General features: G+C 51.1%; 1 protein-coding gene across 5 annotated transcripts in view; it reads left to right on the forward strand.

The window, feature by feature from the left end:
- LOC116541517 overlaps positions 1-19,047 on the forward strand; it is a 51,868-nt gene that overhangs the window by 12,031 nt on the left and 20,790 nt on the right. Inside the window, exons 3-4 of one of the 5 annotated variants that reach the window (XR_004264843.1) lie at positions 10,197-10,313; positions 15,695-15,763. Coding sequence is in view for 3 of the 5 variants with exons in the window: in XM_032265747.1 (XP_032121638.1) it covers positions 10,197-10,313; positions 15,695-15,775 (198 nt within the window). In the remaining 2 variants the exon portion in view is untranslated. Of the gene's footprint in view, positions 1-10,196; positions 10,316-15,694; positions 16,128-19,047 lie in introns of those variants that run through there. The other 4 variants (XM_032265747.1, XM_032265744.1, XR_004264842.1 and 1 more) reach the window with 4 other exon arrangements.

A 19,047-nucleotide genomic window follows, 5' to 3' on the forward strand; every position in this document is an offset into this window, starting at 1 on the left:
TTGGGTCTTCAAGGTGAAGCGGGATTGAGGACTGAGGTGGGCAGACTGGCTGTGGGCACCGCAGGAGCAAAGGCCAGGAGGCCAAACCTCTGCCTCCACTCAAGCACCCCCGCTCAGTTTGAGGCCAACCTGGGCAACATAGCAAAACCCCGCCTGTACAAAACAGTTAGCTGGCCAGGCGCGGTGGCTCACGCCTGTAATCCCAGCACTTGCGAGGCCACGGCGGATGGATAACCTGAGGCCGGGAATTAGAGGCTATCCTGACCAATGTGGAGAAACCCCATCTCTACTAAAATTACAAAATTAGCTGGGTGTGGTGGCGCATGCCTGTAATCCCAGCTACTTGGGAGGCTCAGGCAGGAGAATTGCTCGAACCTGGGAGACAGAGGTTGCGGTGAGCTGAGATCATGCCATTGTACTCCAGCCTGGGCAACAAAAGCGAGGAAAACTCTGTCTCAAAAAAAAAAAAAAAAAAAAAAGAAATCGGGCATGGTGACACATGCCTGTAGTCTCAGCTGTTTGGGAGTCCGAGGTGGGAGGAATTGTTTCAGACCAGGAGTTCCAGGCTGCAGTGGGCCATGATCACACCACCGCCCTCCAGCCTGGGCAACGGAGTGAGAACTTGTCTCAAAAACAAACAACAATAAAAAAAAATCAGGAAAGAGAGACAGAGAGAAATAAAAGAAAGAGGCCAGGCGAGGTGGCTGACACCTATAATCCCAGCGCTGTGGGAGGTCAGCGCAGGTAGATCACATGAGGCCAGGAGTTCAAGATCAGCCTGGCCAACATGGTGAAACCCCATCTTTACTAAAAATACCAAAAAAATTTAGCCAGGTGTGGTGGTGTGTGCCTATAGTCCCAGCTAATTGGGAGGCTGAGGCAGGAGAATCACTTGAACCCAGGAGGCAGAGGTTGCAGTGAGCCAAGACTGTGCTACTGCACTCCAGCCTGGCGACAGAGCGAGACTCTGTCTCAAAAAAAAAAAAAAAAAGAGAAAAAAAAATTAAGCAAGCTCCCCTGTCCCATCTCTTGGCGGATGGGACAGATCTGTTTCATGGACCACCTCACCTCTCCCAGCGCCAGGCCCATCTGCTGTCTCTCCATTTCTCTGCCCCCGTCCACGGTCACTGTCTGCACCAGCCTCCATCTCTTTCATTGTCCTGGGTCTGGAGATGAGCTCCTGTAGTTGGTTCCCCACCTCTTTTATCTCCTCGTCTCAGCATGACCGGTGCATTTTCCTTGCCTTTCTTTTATTTCTTTTGTTTTGCTTTGTTGTTGTTTCTTTTCTTTTTTTTTTTTTTTTTTGAGATGGAGTCTCTGTCGCCCAGGCTGGAGTGCAGTGGTGCAATCTCAGCTCACTGCAACCTCCACCTCCCAGGTTCAAGCAATTCTCCTGTATCAGCCTCCTGTAGGGTTGGGATTACAGGCGCTCACCACCATGCCTGGCTAATTTTTGTATTTTTAGTAGAGACGGGGTTTCACCATGTTGGTCAGGCTAGTCTTGAACTTCTGACCCCATGATCTGCCCTCCTCAGCTTCCCAAAGTGCTAGGATTACAGGCATGAGCCACTACACCCGGCCCTTCTTTTTATTTTTGAGATGGAGTTTCGCTCTTGTTGCCCAAGCTAGAGTGGAGTGGCTCAATCTTGGCTCACTGCAACCTCTGCCTCCCTGGTTCGAGTGATTCTTCTCCTGCCTCAGCCTCCTGAGTAGCTGGGATTACAGGTGCCCACCATGCATGGCTAGGTTTTTGTATTTTTGGTAAAGATGGGGTTTTACCATGTTGGCCAGGCTGGTCTCGAACTCCTGACCTCAGGTGACCTCAGCCTCCCAAAGTGCTGGGATTACAGGCATGAGCTACTGCACCCAGCCTTTTTTTTTTTTGACTTTTTTAGAAAACTTTTTTCCTATTCCATACTTCATTTCAAAATTAACCATTTTAAAGTGAACATTTCGGTGACATTTAGAACATTCACATTGTTGTGCAGCCGTCACTGCCATCCATCTCCAGAACTCTTTTCATCTTGGAAAACTGAAACTCTGTCCTCATTAAACACTCTCTCCCCACTCCCCCTCCCAGCAGCCCCTGGCACCCACCAGTCTGCTTCCTGTCTCTGTGAATCTGTCTCTTCTGAACATTTCATATCAATGGAATCATCCACTATGTGGCCTTTTGTGTCTGGCTTCTTTCACTCAGCATGATTTTTAAAAAAATATATTTTTAGAGACAATCTCACTCTGTTCTGTGGGCTGGGGTGCAGTGGTGTGAACATAGCTCACGGCAGCCTCAGCCTCCTGGGATCAAGCAATCCTCCTGCCTCAGCCTCCTGAGTAGGTAGGACTACAGGTGTGTACCACAATGCCTGACTAATATATATATATATATATTTTTTTTGAGTCTTGCTCTGTCACCAGGCTGGAGTGCAGTGGCGCGATCTCAGCTCACTGTAACCTCCGCCTCCTAAGTTCAAGCAATTCTCCTGCGTCAGCCTCCTGAGTAGCTGAGACTATAGGCTGGAGCCATCATGCCCAGTTAATTTTTGTATTTTTAATAAAGATGGGGTTTCACCATGTTGGCCATGACGGTCTTGATCTCTTGACCTCGTGATCTCTTGATCTCTTGACCTGCCTCGGCCTCCCAAAGTGCTGGGATTACAGGCATGAGCCACCTTGCCCAGATAATTTTTTTTTTATATATAAAGAGACAGGGTCTCCCTTTGTTGCCCAGGCTGGTGTTGAACCGGCTCCAAGCCATGCTCCCATTTTGGCTTCTCAAAGTGGATTATAGGCGTGAGCCACTGCGCCCAGCCTAGCATCTGGTTTTGTTTGTTTTTTTTTGAGGTTCATGCATGTTGCAGCATGAACCAGTGCTTTATTATTACTGTCATTATTTTGAGAGGGAGTTTCGCTGTTGTTGCCCAGGCTGGAGTGAAGTGATGCAATCTTGGCTCACCACAACCTCCTCCTCTCAGGTTCAAGCGGTTCTCCTGCCTCAGCCTCCCAAGTAGCTGGGATTACAGGCGCCCACCACCATGCCTGGCTAATTTTGTTTTCGTTTTTTTCTTTTTAAATGGAGTCTCCCTCTGTTGCCAGGCTGGAGTGCAGTGGCACCATCTCGGCTCCCTGCAACCTCAGACTCCCTGGTTCAAGCGATTCTCCTGCTTCAGCCTCCTGAGTAGCTGGGATTACAGGCACGCACCACCACACTTAGCTGATTTTTTTGCATGTTTAATAGAGACAGGGTTTCACCATGTTGGCCAGAATAGTCTGATCTCCCGACCTCAGGTGATCTGCCCACCTCGGCCTCCCAAAGTGCTGGGATTACAGGCGTGAGCCACCGCGCCCGGCCTCTTTTTGGTTTGTTGATGTAGGCTGGGCTGACTGATGTCTCCTCCACCTCCCCTATCTGATGGGAGCCCTTCAGGGCTGGAACCGGATCCCTCTTCCCCACCAGGGTGCACTCTCAGCTCCCAGGCCTGTGCTTGATCCTTAGCTGATGCTCAAAATATAGCTGAAGGAATGGCAGAGAGTGCCAGATGGGGGGGCAAAGGATGTAGTCAGCTGCTGGGGAAGATAGACGGGCTGGCCGGATGTGAAAACCTGTGGTTCTGGGGGTGTACGGAGCACTCAGGCTGCAGCTGGGGAAGATAGACGGGCTGGCCGGATGTGAACACCTTGTGGTTCTGGGGGTGTAGGGAGCACTCAGGCTGCAACTGGGGTTGGGTGCAGGAGCAGGGAACTCAGTGGGTTGGCTGGGTAGGGGCTGCAGGTACCCAGAGGAGGAGTCGTCTTTGGAAGCAGAGAAGTGGGCATGGAGAGATGGACTCCCCCAGGTGGCAGTGCAGCTCTGTGGCCAGGGGAAGGTTGGACTGAGGGACAGGAGGTGCAGAGTCTTCACGGTAACATTCTTGGCCGTCCTGCATGTGCATTCAATGCCTAGGAAGGGCTGGGAGCATTACAGGCTCCTGCCTGTAATCCCAGAATTTTGGGAGACCGAGGCAGGTGGATCACCTGAAGTCAAGAGTTCCAGACCAGCCTTGTCAACATAGTGAAACCCCATCTCTACTAAAAATACAAAACTTAGGCGGGTGTGGTGGTGGGAGTCCAGCTACTCCCACTGAGAGGCTGAGGCAGGAGAATCACTTGAACCCAGAGGTGGAGGTTGCAGTGAGCTGTGATGGCGCCACCGTCTGTCTGGGAGACAGAACAAGACTTAAAACATAATAATGATAAAAAAAGATAGGCGAGGCTTGAGGGCTCACACTTGTAATCCCAGCGCTTTGGGAGGCCGAGGCGGGTAGATCACGAGGTTAGGAGTTTGAGACCAGCCTGGCCAATACGGTGAAACCCTGTCTCTACAAAAAAATACAAAAAGTGGGCGGGGCGAGGTGGCTCATGCTTGTAATGCCAGCACTTTGGGAGGCCGAGGTGGGTGGATCACCTGAGGTCAGGAGTTTGAGACCAGCCTGGCCAACATGGAGAAACCTCATCTCTTAAAACACACACGCACACACACACAGTAGCCGAGTGTCCATCTCAAAAAAATACAAACACACACACAGAGTAGCTGAGTGTGATGGCATGTGCCTGTAGTCTCAGCTACTCAGGAAGCTGAGGCAGGAGAATCCCTTGAACCCGGGAGGCAGAGGTCACAATGAGCCGAGATCTTGCCACTGTACTCCAGCCTGGGTGACAGAGTAAGACGCCATCTCAAAAAAACAGCAACGACAAAGAAAGCCTGGGAAGGCCTGGGCAAGGTGGCTTTTGCCCGTAATCCCAGCACTTTGGGAGGTCAAGGCAGGAGAATTGCTTGAGCCCAGAAGGTTGAGGCTGCAGTGAGCTCTGATCATGCCACTGCTCTCCAGCCTGGGCGATAGAGCAAAACCCTGTCTGAACAGAAAGAAAAGCCTGGAAAGGCCAGTGTTGGGCTGAGTCCTGCCAGGGCCTGGCATCTGGAGCCTCACAGTGTCCTTGTTGAGAGGTGAATTCCTACTGCAGGCTCGACCCACTTTAGCTTGGGCAGCCACAGCATTTGCCATTTCCAGGGGCCAGCTCTGCCCGAGGAGAGAGGCCTTCCCCATAAAGTCAGGCTTGGCTTTGTCCCAGCTGGCTGGCCTCCTTCTCCCTGATTCTAAATGCGGGCTTGTCACCGTGTGTCTGCGTGTAGGCGCACGAGCACACATCTGTTCGTGTGGGGGTGTTTGCGGTGCTGTGGGCAGCGTGGGGGTGGCATCTCTTAGCGAGCCGGGGACCATTCCTACCCCACGGTTCTTTTTATGTCTCACATTTACAGAAAGCCTGGACCTCTGAGCCTGGGCCTGTCAGTGGGCTGTTTGAAGCTTTGAAGGAAGGGGCTGAGAGGTGGAGGCGTCTGAAACCCTGGGGTGGAGGGATGATAGTTGGGTCAGGGGCGGCTGTTAGCTTCCTTCCACTGGCACTGAGGGCACACAGCCCGGGGCCACAGCCCTGCAGGGTCAGATGATGCACAGCTACTTTTTAAAACACTGGCAGGCTGGGCACGGCTCATACCAGTAATCCCAGCACTTTGGGAGGCTGAGGCAGGTGGGTCACATGAGGTCAAGAGCTTGAAAACAGCCTGGCCAATGTGGTGAAACCCGTCTCTACTAAAAACACAAAATTAGCCAGGCATGGTGGTGGCCAGGTGCCTGTAATCCCAGCCACTCTGGGGGCTGAGGCAGGAGAATCACTTGAACCTGGGAGGCGGAGATTGCGGTGAGCCGAGATCGTGCCATTGCACTCCAGCCTGGGCAACAAAAACAAAACCCCATCTCAACAAAATAAAAAAAAAAAAAAAAAAATTAGCTCGGGGTGGTGGGTCATGCCCGTAAATCCAGCACTTTGGGAGGCTGAGGCGGGCGGATCACCTGAGGCCAGGAGTTCAAGACCAGCCTGCCTGACCAACATGGAGAAACCCCGTCTCTACTGAAAATACAAAATTAGGCGTGGGGGTGCATGCCTGTAATCCCAGCTACTCAGGAGGCTGAGGCAGGAGAATTGCTTGAACCTGAGAGGTGGAGGTTGCAGTGAGCCGAGATCTCGCCATTGTACTCCAGCCTTGGCAACAGAGCAAAACTCTGTCTCAAATAAAATAAAAATAAAATAAGGTCACTCTCTCCGCCTCCAACTGCTGGGTCCTCACCAGGATGAATGGTTCAGAGCAAGGTCTGAAGGGGTCCTCCCGGAGAAGCCATGCTGGGTGAGTCCCTGTGGACCCAGGCTGCTCTCCCCCATCCCTGCCCAGCTCTGCACCACATGAGAAGCCCTATGGGTGGCCCCCGACTCAGGAGTTCCCACAGGGAGCTGAAGGCAGTGAGAGCCCCCTGGGCTTATGCAGTGACCTCTATAATAGCTGGGAACGCCTGTGGGATTCTGAGGCACCCACCTCTTCCCACAGGGACACATTCATGTCCTTTTCCTATGTATGTATTTGTTAGAGATGGGGTTTGCTCTGTCTCCCAGGCTGGAGTGCAATGGCGTGACTGTGGCTCACTGCAGCCTCAAGCTCCTCGGTTCAAACAATCTTCCTGCTTCAGCCTCCTGAGCAGCTGAGACTACAGGCATGCACCATGCTGGGCTAATTTATTTTTATGTTTATTACTGTGTTATTTTTATTTATTTATTTATTTATTATTATTATTATTTTCATTTATTTAGAGACAAAGCAAAACTCTGTCTAAAAAAAACTATTTTATTTTTTTTGAGACGGAGTCTTGCTGTCATCCAGGCTGGAGTGCAGAGGCGCAATCTCCGCTTACTGCAACCTCTGGCTCTTGGGTTCAAGTGGTTCTTCTGCCTCAGCCTCCCTAGTGGCTGGGATTACAGGCATGTGCCACCACGCTCAGCTAATTTTTGTATTTTTAGTAAAGACGGGGTTTTACCATGTTTGCCAGGCTTATCAGGAACTCCTGACCTCAAATGATTTGCCTGCCTTGGCCATCCAAAGTACTGAGACTGCAGGCGTGAGCCACTGTGCCTGGTCTGGATTTTTCTTTTTAATACATTTTCTGTTATGTTTAATTATTTTCCCTTTTTTAGAGACAGCCTCACTCTGTCGCTGAGGCTGGAGTGCAGTGGTGCGATCTTGGGTCACTCCCACCTCCACCTCCCAGGTTTAAGCAATTCTCCTGCTTCAGCCTCCCAAGTAATGAGTAGCTGGGATTACAGGTGCCTGCCACCATGCCCAGCTAATTTTTGTATTTTTTGTGGGCGGGGGGGGGATGGAGTCTTGCTCTGTCGCCCAGGCTGGAATGCAGTTCACCACAGTTCACCACCACAGTTCACCACAGCCTCCTCCTCCCAGGTTCGGGCGATTCTCCTGCCTCAGCCTTCCCAAGTAGCTAGGATCACAGGCACCTGCCATCACGCCCAGCCTAATTTTTTTTTTAAAGGCAGTCTTACTCTGTCTCCCAGGCTGGAGTGCAGTGGTGTGGTCATAGCTCACTGCAGCCTCCACCTCCTGGGCTCAAGTGATCCTCCCACCTCAGCCTCCCAAGTACCTGGGAATACAGGCATGTGTCATCAAGCCTAATTTTTGAAAAGATGGGGTTTTGCCATGTTGCCTAGGGTGGTCTCGAACTTCTGGCCTCAAGTGATCAGCCCGCCTAGGCCTCCCAAAGTGCTGGGATTACAAGCATAAGCCACCTTGCCCAGCCCCTAACTGGACTTTGGACTTATGGTTTTGCTCCGGAAGTAGCGGGACCTAACTCTCTCTGGATGGCCGGGAGGGAGAGGGGAAAGATGGTTTCAATATCTTGAACCAAGCTGAACTTTGGACCATCTGAAGTTCGAGGACCTGGAGATTGTCGTTCTGAATCAGAGATTTAGGAGGGGGTGGGGCGGACGTGGCCAAAGGTAACTAGGTCTCAACCAGCAGGGGCATGTCCTCACCTCAGGGAAATGGCAAGGGTGACTGGACGGGAACCAGAAACCAACCGGGTGCAGATTCGAGTCTCATCGTTTTTGCAGTTGTGTGACATGAGACAAGTAATCCAGCCGTTCTGACTCTTATTTTTCTTTCTTGCTTTTTTTTTTTTTTCTTGAGACAGAATTTCTGTCTTGTTGCCCAGGCTGGAGTGTAGTGGTGTGATCTCAGCTCGCTGTAACCTCCACCTTCCAGGTTCAAGCGATTCTCCTGCCTCAGCCCCCTGAGCAGCTGAGATTACAGGTGTGCACCACCGCACCTGGCTAATTTTTTGTATTTTTAGTGGAAACAGGGTTCCACCATGTTAGCCAGGCTGGTCTCGAACTCCTGACCTCAGGTGATCCACACGCCTCAGCCTCCCAAAGTGCTGGAATTATAGGAGTGAGCCACTGTGCCCAGCCATGAGTATTACTTTTCTTTTCTCTTTTTTTTTTTTTTTTTTTTTTGAGACGGAGCATTGCTCTGTCACCCAGGCTGGAATGTAGTGGCCTGATATTGGCTCACTGCAACCTCCACCTCACGGATTCAAGCAATTCTTTCTTGGCTTCCTGAGTAGCTGGGATTACAGACGCCCACCACCACGCCCAGCTAATTTTTGTATTTTTAGTAGAGACGGGGTTTTACCATGTTGGCCAGGCTGGTCTCGAACTCCTGATCTCAAGTGGAGTCCCTCAACTCCTGACCACCAGCTTCAGCTTCCCAAAGTGCTGGGATTACAGGTGTAAGCCAGCTCGCCCAGCTTGACTCTTAATTTTCTGATTAGAAATTTCTCCCTTGGATCCTTTGAGGCCAGGTGTTTGAGACCAGGTTGAGCCACACAGCAACACCACGCCTAGCTGAAACCCTGTCTCTTAAACAAGCAAAAAAAAAGGTTGGGTGAGGTGGCTCGCACCTGTAATCCCAGCACTTTTAGAGGCCAAGGTGGGTGGATCACTTGAGATTAGGAGTTGGAGACCAGCCTGGCCAATGTGGTGAAACCCCACGTCTACTAAAAACACGAAAATTAGTGAGCTATGGTGGTAGGTGCCTTTAGTCCCAGGGACTCAGGAGGCTGACTCAGGAGAACTGCTTGAATCCACAAGGTTGCAGTGAGGTGACATCATGCCACTGCACTCCAGCGTGGGCAACAGTGACACCCTGTCTCAACAATAACAAAAGAGGAGGAGGAGGAGGAGGAAGAGGAGGGAGGGGGAGAGGAAAGAAAAGCAGGAGAAGGAGGAGACTGCTTCTGTCTTTGTTTTTTCTTCTTTTTTTTTTTCTTTGAGATGGAGTCTCACTCTGTTGCCCAGGCCGGAGTGCAGTGGTGCGACCTTGGCTCACTGCAGTTTCTGCCTCCAAGGTTCAAGCAGTTCTCCTGCCTGGGCTCCCGAGTAGGTGGGACTATAGGAATGTGCCACCATGCGTGGCCAATTTTTGTATTTTTAGTAGAGATGAGGTTTTACCATGTTGGCCAGGCTGGTCTCAAACTCCTGACCTCACATAATCCGCCTGCCTCGGCCTCCCAAAGTGCTGGGATTACAGGTGCGCGCCACTGTGCCCTGCCTCAAGTTCCGGATTCCTTAACCAGTTAGATTTTTTTTTTTTTTTTTTTTTTTTTTGATTAAAAAAAAAAAATGCCTGTAATCCCAGGCCCGTGGGAGGCCGAGGTAGGTGGACGAGCTGAGGTCAGCAGTTCCGGACCAGCCTGGCCAAAATGGTGAAACCCCGTCTCTACTAAAATTACCAAAATTAGCCTGGCGTGGTGGCGGGCCCTTGTAATCCCAGCTATTCCGGAGGCTGAGGCAGGGGAATCGCTTGAACCCTGGAGGCGCAGGTTGCAGTGAGCTGAGATCTCGCTAATGCACTCCAGCTGGGCGGCAAGAGCGAACAGAAGAAAGTGGTCTCGGGCCGGGCGCGGTGGCTCAAGCCTGTAATCCCAGCACTTTGGGAGGCCGAGGCGGGTGGATCACGAGGTCAAGAGATTGAGACCATCCTGGTCAACATGGTGAAACCCCGTCTCTACTAAAAATACAAAAAAATTAGCTGGGCATGGTGGTGCGTGCCTGTAATCCCAGCTACTCAGGAGGCTGAGGCAGGAGAATTGCCTGAACCCAGCAGGTGGAGGTTGCGGTGAGCCGAGATCGCGCCATTGCACTCCAGCCTGGGTAACAAGAGCGAAACTCCGTCTCAAAAAAAAAAAAAAAAAAAAAAAAAAAAAAAAAAAAAAAAAAAGAAAGTGGTCTCACCCTCTGGCTGTTTGCCATCTGGCCTCTAGGTGGCGCTGTCAGCCTGCCTCCTCCTCGACTTGTGCAGACGTCAACCACAGGTCAACCAAGAACCCCTGGATCCTGGAGCTCCTGACGCTACCTCGAGCAAGGCCCTGGACCTAAGTGTGTGAGTTCCGATTCTAATTTGATTTTCCAATTGATTTAATTTTTTTTGAGACATGGTCTCACTCTGCAGGCTGGAGTGCAGTGGTGGTGCGATGTCGGCTCACTGCAACCTCTGCCTCCCAGTTCAAGAAATTCCCATGCCTCAGCCTCCCGAGGAGCTGGGGTTGCAGGCATGGACCACCACGTCTGGCTAACTTTTGTATTTTTGGTAGAGACAGGATTTCATCACGTTGGCCAGGCTGGTGCCAAACTCCTGATGTCAGGTGATCCGCCTGCCTCGAGCTCCCAAAGTGCTGGGATTGATTACAGGTGTGAGTCACGGCTCCTGGCCTTTTAAAAAAAAATTCAAAAATTAGTATTATTATCCTTGAGACAGAGTCTTGCTCTGTCGCCCAGGCTGGAGTGCAGTGGCGTGATCTCAGCTCACTGCAACCTCCACCTTCCGGGTTCAAGCGTACTGGGACTACAGGCACACCTGGCTAATTTTTGTATTTTTAGTAAAGGCAGGGTTTCACCGTGTTAGCCAGGATGCTCTCAATTTCCTGAACTCGCGATTCACCCACCTAGGCCTCCCCACGTGGTGAGATTGCAGGCGTCAGCCACTGCCCCCAGCCCCAAGCCCTGCATTCATTAACTGGTTACCGTTGAGTGGTCTCACCTTTGTCTGTTTGCCATCTGGCCTCCAGGTGGCGCTGTCGACCTGCCTCCTTCTCAACTTGTACAGACTGTGCCACCTCAGGTCAACCAAGAGACCCCAGGCCACTGTCCCTGTAGCCTGGAGCTCAGGACACCACCTTGAACAAGGCCTGAGACTTGATCTTGTGGAGTTTTGAATCTAATTTGATTGTCCAATTGATTATTATATTGTGGTCTTTGATCGGACAGAGTGGTACTTGAGGCTCAGGAAGCAGTTTTTGGAGACGAAGGTGCCGGGGTGCTCCTAAAACATTTTTCTGAGCTGGGTGTGGTGGCATGTGCCTGTAGTCCCAGGTACTTGGGAGTCTGAGGCAGGAGGATCCCTTGAGTCTACAAGTTCCAGGCCAGCCTGGGTAAAATAGCAAGACCCTGACTCCCAAAAAAAAAAAAAAAAAAAAAAGCTTGATGTAATCCCATTTGTTGATTTTTCCTGTTGTTGCCTGTGCTTTTGAGGCCTCACACACACACAAATCTTTGCCCAGACCAACATCTGAGCATTTTACCAATGTTTTCTTTCTGTTTTTTTTTTTGTTTGTTTGTTTGTTTTTTTTGAGATGGAGTCTCACTCTGTCACCCAGGCTGCAGGGCAGTGGCTCAATCTCGGCTCACGGCAACTTCCACCTCCCAGGCTCAAGCGAGTCTCCTGCCTCAGTCTCCCCAGTAGCTGGAATTACAGGCACCCACCACCGCAGATGGCTAATTTTTGTATTTTTAGTAGAGACAGGGTTTCACCATATTGGCCAGGCTGGTCTCGAACTCCTGACTTCATGATCCGCCCACCTCGGCCTCCCAAAGTGCTGGGATCACCGGCATGAGCAACCTTGACTGGGTCAGTTTTTGTATTTTTGTAGAGATGGGGTTTTACCATGTTGCCCAGGCTTGTCTCAAACTCCTGCCTCAACCTCCCAAAGTGCCAAAGTGCTGGGATTACAGGCATGAGCCACCGTGCCCGGCCTCCAAAGCTTTCTTCTAGGAGTTTCATAGGTTCAAATATATATATATGAAAGTATTTTAATTATACTTTAAGTTCTGGGGTACATGTGCAGATGGTAGAGGTTTGTTACATAGGTATATACGTGCCATGGTGGTGGTTTGCTGCATCCACCCCCCTGTCATCTACATTAGGTATTTCTCCTAATGCTATGCCTCTCCAATTCCCCGACCCGCTGCTATTTCTCCCCTAGGACTCCCCTGCCTTTTTTTTTGAGACATAATCTCCCTCTGTTGCCCACGCTGGAGTGCAGTGGCGCAATCTCGGCTGACTGCCACCTCCGCCTCCTGGGTTCAAGTGATTGTCCTACCCCAGCCTCCCGAGTAGCTGAGACTACAGGTGCCCACCACCACACCTGGCTAATTTCTGTATTTTTTTTTTTTTTTTAAGATGGGGTTTCACCATGATGGCCAGGCTGGTCTTGAACTCCTGACCTCAGGTGATCCACCCACCTCAGCCTCCCAAAGTGCTAGGATTACAGGTATGAGCCACCGTGCCCGGCTCAATAATTTCTGTATTTTTAGTAGAGACAGTGTTTCACTATGTTGGCCAGGTTGGTCTTGAATTCCTGACCTTGTGATCTACCCACCTCAGCCTCTCAAAGTGCTGGGATTACAGGTGTGAGCCACTACGCCCGGCCCATAGTTTCAAATCTTAGATGTAGGTCTGTAATCCATTTTGATTTGATTTTTTTATGTGGTGAGAGATAGGAGTCTAGTTTTTTTTTTTTTTTTTTTTGAGATGGAGTTTTGCTCTTGTTGCCCAGGCTGGAGTGCAGTGGCACGATCTTGGCTCACTACAACCTCTGCCTTCCAGGTTCAAGTGATTGTCCTGCCTCAGCCTCCCGAGTAGCTGGGATTACAGTCATGCACCACCATGCCCGGCTAATTTTGTATTTTTAGTAGAGATGGGGTTTCACCATGTTGGACAGGCTGGTTTCGAACTCCTGACCTCAAGTGATCCACCCACCTCTGCCTCCCAAAGTGCTGGGATTACCGGTGTGAGCCACCACACCTGGCCAGGAGTTTAGTTTCATTCTTCTGCACATAGCAAGCCAGTGGCGCCTTCTCGGCTCACTACAACCTCCACCTCCCGAGTTCAGGTGATTCTTCTGTCTCAGCCTCCTGAGTAGCTGGGACTATAGGCGCCTGCCACCACACCTGGCTGATTTTTGTATTTTTATTGAGCACCATTTTATTGAAGAAACTGTCCTTTCTCCACTATATATTCTTTTTTTCTGCGACAGAGTCTTGCTCTGTTGCCCAGGCTGAAGTGCAGTAGCATAGTCTTGGTGCAACCTCCGCCTCCTGGGTTCAAGTGATTCTCCTGCCTCAGTCTCCCCAGTAGCTGGGATTACAGGCGTGCTCCACCATGTATTTGTATTTTTCATAGAGATGGGGTTTCACTATGAAAACCCAGCCAGGCTGGTCTCGAACTCCTGACCTCAGGTGATCCACCCGCTTTGGTATCCCAAAGTGCTGGGATTACAGGTGCGAGCCCTCACTCCTGGCCCCCCCCCGCTATATGTTCTTGGTGCCTTTGTCGAAGATGAGCTGGCTGTAAATGTATGGTTTCATATCTGGGAAGTTAACAAAGGGGATCATACTTGAGCCCAGGAATTCGAAGCTCGACCTATAATCGTGCTACTGCACTCCAGCCTTCGTGACAGAGTGAGATCCTGTCTCAAAAAAATAAGACATGCGCGGTGGCTCATGCCTGTATTCTCAGCACTTTGAGAGGCTGAGGCGGGCGGATGATCTGAGTTTGGGAGTTTGAGACCAGCTTGATCAGCATGGAGAAACCCCGTCTCTACTAAGAATACGAAGTTAGCTGGGTGCAGGGGTGCGTGTCTGTAATCCCAGCTACTCAGGAGGCTGAGGCAGGAGAATCCCTTAAACTAGAAAGGTGGAGGTTGCAGTGAGCAGAGATTGAGCCATTGCACTCCAGCCTGGGTGACAAGAGCAAAACTCTGTCTCAAAAATAAAAATGAAGTAGATCTGGCCTGGTGCGGTGGCACATGCCTGTAGTCCCAGCTACTTGGGAGGCTGAGGTGGGAGGATTGCTTGAGCCCAGGAGTTCTGGGCTGTAGTGCACTATGCTGCCTGGGTGTCTGCATGAAGTTTGGCATCAATATGGTGACCTCCTGGGAGCGGGGGACCACCAACTTGCCTAAGGAGGGGTGAACCAGCCCAGGTCAGAAACGGAACAGGTCAAAACTCCCGTGCTGATCAGTAGTGGGATCGTGCCTGCGAATAGCCACTGCACTCCAGCCTGGGCAACATAGCGAGACCCTGTCTCTAAAAAATAAAAATAGAGTGGATCTCATGAAGATAGAGAGTAGCTTGATGGTTGCCAGAGGCTGGAAAGGGTTGGGGGAAAGTGGGGTGAGGAGAAGTTGATTAATGGGGACAAATATATGGTTTGATAGAAGGAAAATGTAGTGTTAGATCATTAGGGTGACTATAGTTTACAATAGTCTATAGTATATTTCAAACTAGCTAGAAGAAAAGAATTGGACTGTTCTAGCATAAAGAAATCACTAGGTTGGGTGCGGCGGCTCATGCCTATAAACCCAGCACTTTGGGAGGCCAAGGTGGATGAATTGCTAGAATCCAGGAGTTTGAGACCAGCCTGGACAACATGGCAAAATCCTATCTTTACTAAACATACAGAAAAATTAGCCATGCGTGGTGGTACACACTTGCCGTCCCAGCTACTTGGGAGGGTGAGATGGGAGAGTCAGCTGAGCCTGGGAAGTTGAGGCTGCAATGAGCCACGGCTCATGCCTGTAATCCCAGCACTTTGGGAGGTTGAGGAGGGCAGATCACATGGTCAAGAGATCGAGACCATCCTGGCCAACATGGCGAAACCCCATCTTTACTAAAAATACAAAAATTGGCTGGGCGTGGTGGCATGCCTGTAGTTCCAGTTACTCGGGAGGCCGAGGCAGGAGAATCACTTTAACCCAGGAGGTGGAGGTTACAGTGAGCAGAGATTGTACCACTGCACTCCAGCCTGGATGACAGAGCATGGCTCTGTTTCAAAAAAAAAAAAAACAGAGGCCAGGTGCAGTGGCTCACACTTGTAATCCCAGCACTTCAGGAGGCCAAGGCAGGAGGATCATTTGAGGTCAGGAGTTTGAGACCAGCCTAACCAACATAGTGAAACCCCATCTCTACTAAAAATACAATAAAATTAGCCAGGTGTGGTGGTGCATGCCTGTAATCCCAGCTACTTGGGAGGCTGAGGCAGGAGACTTGGTTGAACCCAGGAGGTGGAGGTTGCAGTGAGCCAAGATTGCGCCACTGCACTCCAGCTTGGGCGATGGGCAAGCTCCTGTTGATAGATATATGTGCCCATATATACACGGGATTGGGCATGAGGGAGGTGGCCTTTTGCAGGGCTGCAGGGGCAGGTATGAGGGAACCAAGGGTGGGTGAGAGGGGCTGGGTCTGATATAAAAGTGTGCAGGGCTGGCTGGGGCTGGGGGAAGCTCACGGGGAGAGGTGAGAGCCGTGACGGGTTTGACAGGACACCGCAGCGTGGGACCGGCCACCATTCCAGGCAGGGCAGGGGCGGCAGAGACAGGAGCCCAGATGGAACGTAGGCGCCGTGTATAGCAGACGTGGCTGTCATCGCCGATTCAGGAAGTGGGTGGGATGACACTGGTTTCTGTGTCTGTCCCCTCTGCAGTCTCCTCTGCAATGGCTGCCCCCATCTGCTTGTCCTCACCTGGCCTTCAGGAGGTGCTTAGTGACCTCGGTGAGGGAATAGGAGCAAGTAGTCATCACAGTAACCATGTACTCGGGACAGATGCCCAGGGAGAAGCCAGCTCCCGTTCGACTCACGGTGGGAGACAGAGCCGGGTGCCCAGAGCGTCCTTGGCTAGCCGCGTCCCACGATGCAGGGTCATCTGCGGACACGTCTACTCCTCCTTTCTTGCTTGTATTACTGCTGTGGGTTGAACAGCATCTGCCTCAGGCTGTTTGGACTGCTATAGCAAAGTATCGTAGTCTGGGCGATTTATAAACGACAGAAACGTGTGGCTCACATTTCTGGAGGCACGGGAGTCTAAGACCAGGACTTCCTTTTTTTTTTTTTTCTTGAGATGGAGTTTCGCTCGTCGCCCAGACGGGAGTGCAGTGGTGTGATCTCGGCTCACTGCAACCTCTGCCTCCCGGTTCAAGCAATTCTCCTGCCTCAGCCTCCCGAGTAGCTGGGATTACAGGCATGTGCCGCCACACCCGGCTAATTTTTGTATTTTTAGTAGAGATGGGGTTTCGCTATGTTGGCCAGGCTGGTCTCAAACTGCTGACCTCAGATGATCTGCTGGCCTTGGCCTCCCAAAGCGGTGGGATTACAGGCGTGAGCCACCACACCCAGCCTCTTTTTGATTTCTGAGACACGGTTTTGCTCTGTCACTTGGGCTGGTGTACATTGGTGCAAAGACAGCTCACTCCAGCCTCGACCTCCTGGGCTCAGGCAACCCTCCTACCTCAGCCTCAAAAAATATTGAGATTACAGGCGTGAGCTACTGCGCCTGGCCTGTTTATCACTCTTTTTAGTTCTTTTTTTTTTTTTTTTTTTGAGACGGAGTTTCGCTCTTGTTACCCAGGCTGGAGTGCAATGGCGCGATCTCAGCTCACCGCAACCTCCGCCTCCTGGGTTCAGGCAATTCTCCTGCCTCAGCCTCCTGAGTAGCTGGGATTACAGGCACACACCGCCATGCCCAGCTAATTTTCTGTATTTTTAGTAGAGACGGGGTTTCACCATGCTGACCAGGATGGTCTCGATCTCTTGACCTCGTGATCCACCCGCCTCGGCCTCCCAAAGTGCTGGGATTACAGGCTTGAGCCACCGCGCCCAGCCAGTTCTTTTTTTTTGAGACACTTTTTTTGGAGTCACCGAGGCTGGAGTGCAGTGGCGTGATCTTAGCTCACTGCAACCTCTGGGGTTCAACTGAGTCTCCTGCCTCAGCCTCCCGAGTAACTGGGACTACTGGCACATGCCACCACGCCTGGCTAATTTTTGTATTTTTAGTAGAGATGGGGTTTCGCCACCTTGGCCAGGCTGGTCTCAAACTCCTGACCTCAAGTGATCTGCCTGCCATGGCCTCCCAAAGTGCTGGGATTACAGGTGTGAGCCGCTGAGCCCAGGCCTGTTTTATCACTGGTATTTGTAAGAGACTGGCTTTGCTGGGCTGGCGAGGCTTTTTCCAATGCACCATGAAATAAAGGCAGCTTCCTGGCTGGGTGTCCTGTCCCCACACCCCCTGCTTCCAGGTATTTCCCTAGAGTTGGGCCTTCACCCCAGCATTGCCCTGAGTTCCCGAGGAGCCAGAAGTCCTGGAAGCTGGGGTGCTCTGGCTGGGCCCCCTGCACAGTCCTGGCTGCCTCACAAGTCCTCCAGCTGAGTGATGTGACCCATCCGTGTCCCCACCCCAGTCCTCTGATGGCAGCTGAGGGGGATCAGGATATGTTACTCTTAATATATCACTTAGAGACCAGGCACAGTGGCTCATGCCTGTAATCCAGCACTCTGGGAGGCTGAGGTGAGTGGATTGTTTGCACTCAGGAGTTCGAGACTAGCTTGGGCAACATGGCAAAACCCCATCTCTACCAAAAATACAAAACATTACCAGGCATGATGGCCTCCACCTGTGGTCCCAGCTACTTGGGAGGCTGAGGTGAGAGGATGGCTTGAGCCTGGGAGACGGAGGTTGCAGTGAGCCAAGATCGCACCACTGCACTCCAGCCTGGGACACAGGGTGAGAATGTCTCAAAAAACAAACAAAACAACCCAAAAAAATAAGGCCGGGCTCACGCCTGTAATCCCAGCACTTTGGGAGGCCAAGGCAGATGGATCTTGAGGTCAGGAGATTGAGACCAGCCTGGCCAACATGGTGAAACCCCGTCTCTACTGAAAATACAAAAGTTGGGGCTGGGCGCGGTGGCTCACGCCTGTAATCCCAACACTCTGGGAGGCCAAGGCCAGCAGATCACGAGGTCAGGAGTTTGAGACCAGCCTGACCAACATGGTGAAACACCATCTCTACTAAAAATACAAAAATTAGCTGTGTGTGGTGGTGCGTGCCTGCAGTCCCAGCTACTCGGGAGGCGAAGGCAGGAGAATTGCTTGAACCTGGGAGGTGGAGGTTGCAGTGAGCGGAGATTGTGCCACTGCATTCCAGGCTAGGCAACAGATGGAGGCTTTTTAGTCTCAAAAAAAAAAAAAAAAAAAAAAAAAAAAAAAAGAAAACTAGTTGGTGTGGTGCGTGCCTGTAGTCCCAGCTACCCTGGAGGCTGAGGCAGGAGAATCACTTGAACCAGGGAGTCACAGGTTGGCAGTGAGCTGAGATCACGCCACTGCACTCCAGCCTGGTGACAGAGTGAGCCTCCGTCTCAAAAACAATATCTATCATCTTCAATTAATCAATCATCACCTTTAGCATCAGAATTATTCTGAGCTGAATGCAATACAAATCAGTAGATGGGCCAGGCGAGATGTCTCATGCCTCCAGCACTTTGGGAGGTTGAAGTGGGTAGATCAGGAGGTCAGGAGATTGAGACCATCCTTGCCAACGCGGTGAAACCCCATCTCTACTAAAAATACAAAAAATTAGGTGGGTATGGTGGTTGGTGCCTGTAGTCCCAGCTACTTGGGAGGCTGAGGCAGCGGAATTGCTTGAACCCAGGAGGCAGAGATTGCAGCAAGCCGAGATCACACCATTGTAGTCCATTCTGGTGACAAAGTGAGACTTGGTCTCAAAAAAAAAAAAAAGAAAAAAAATCAGTGATGGCCAGGCACAGTGGCTCACACCTATAATCTCAGCACTTTCGGTTTGGGAGGCCAAGGTGGGCAGATCACCTGAGGTCAGGAGTTCAAGAGCAGCCTGGCCAACCTGGTGAAACCCTGTCTCTACTAAAAATACAGAAAATTAGCTGGGCATGGTGGTGCACACCTGTATGTGGGAGGCTGAGGCACAAGAATCACTTGAACCCAGGAGGTGGCAGTTGCACTGAGCCGAGATCATGCCACTGCACTCC

The sequence above is a fragment of the Sapajus apella genome, unplaced genomic scaffold (assembly GCF_009761245.1).
Source record: "Sapajus apella isolate SASKATOON/1434 unplaced genomic scaffold, GSC_monkey_1.0 scaffold152, whole genome shotgun sequence".
NCBI lineage: Eukaryota > Metazoa > Chordata > Mammalia > Primates > Cebidae > Sapajus > Sapajus apella.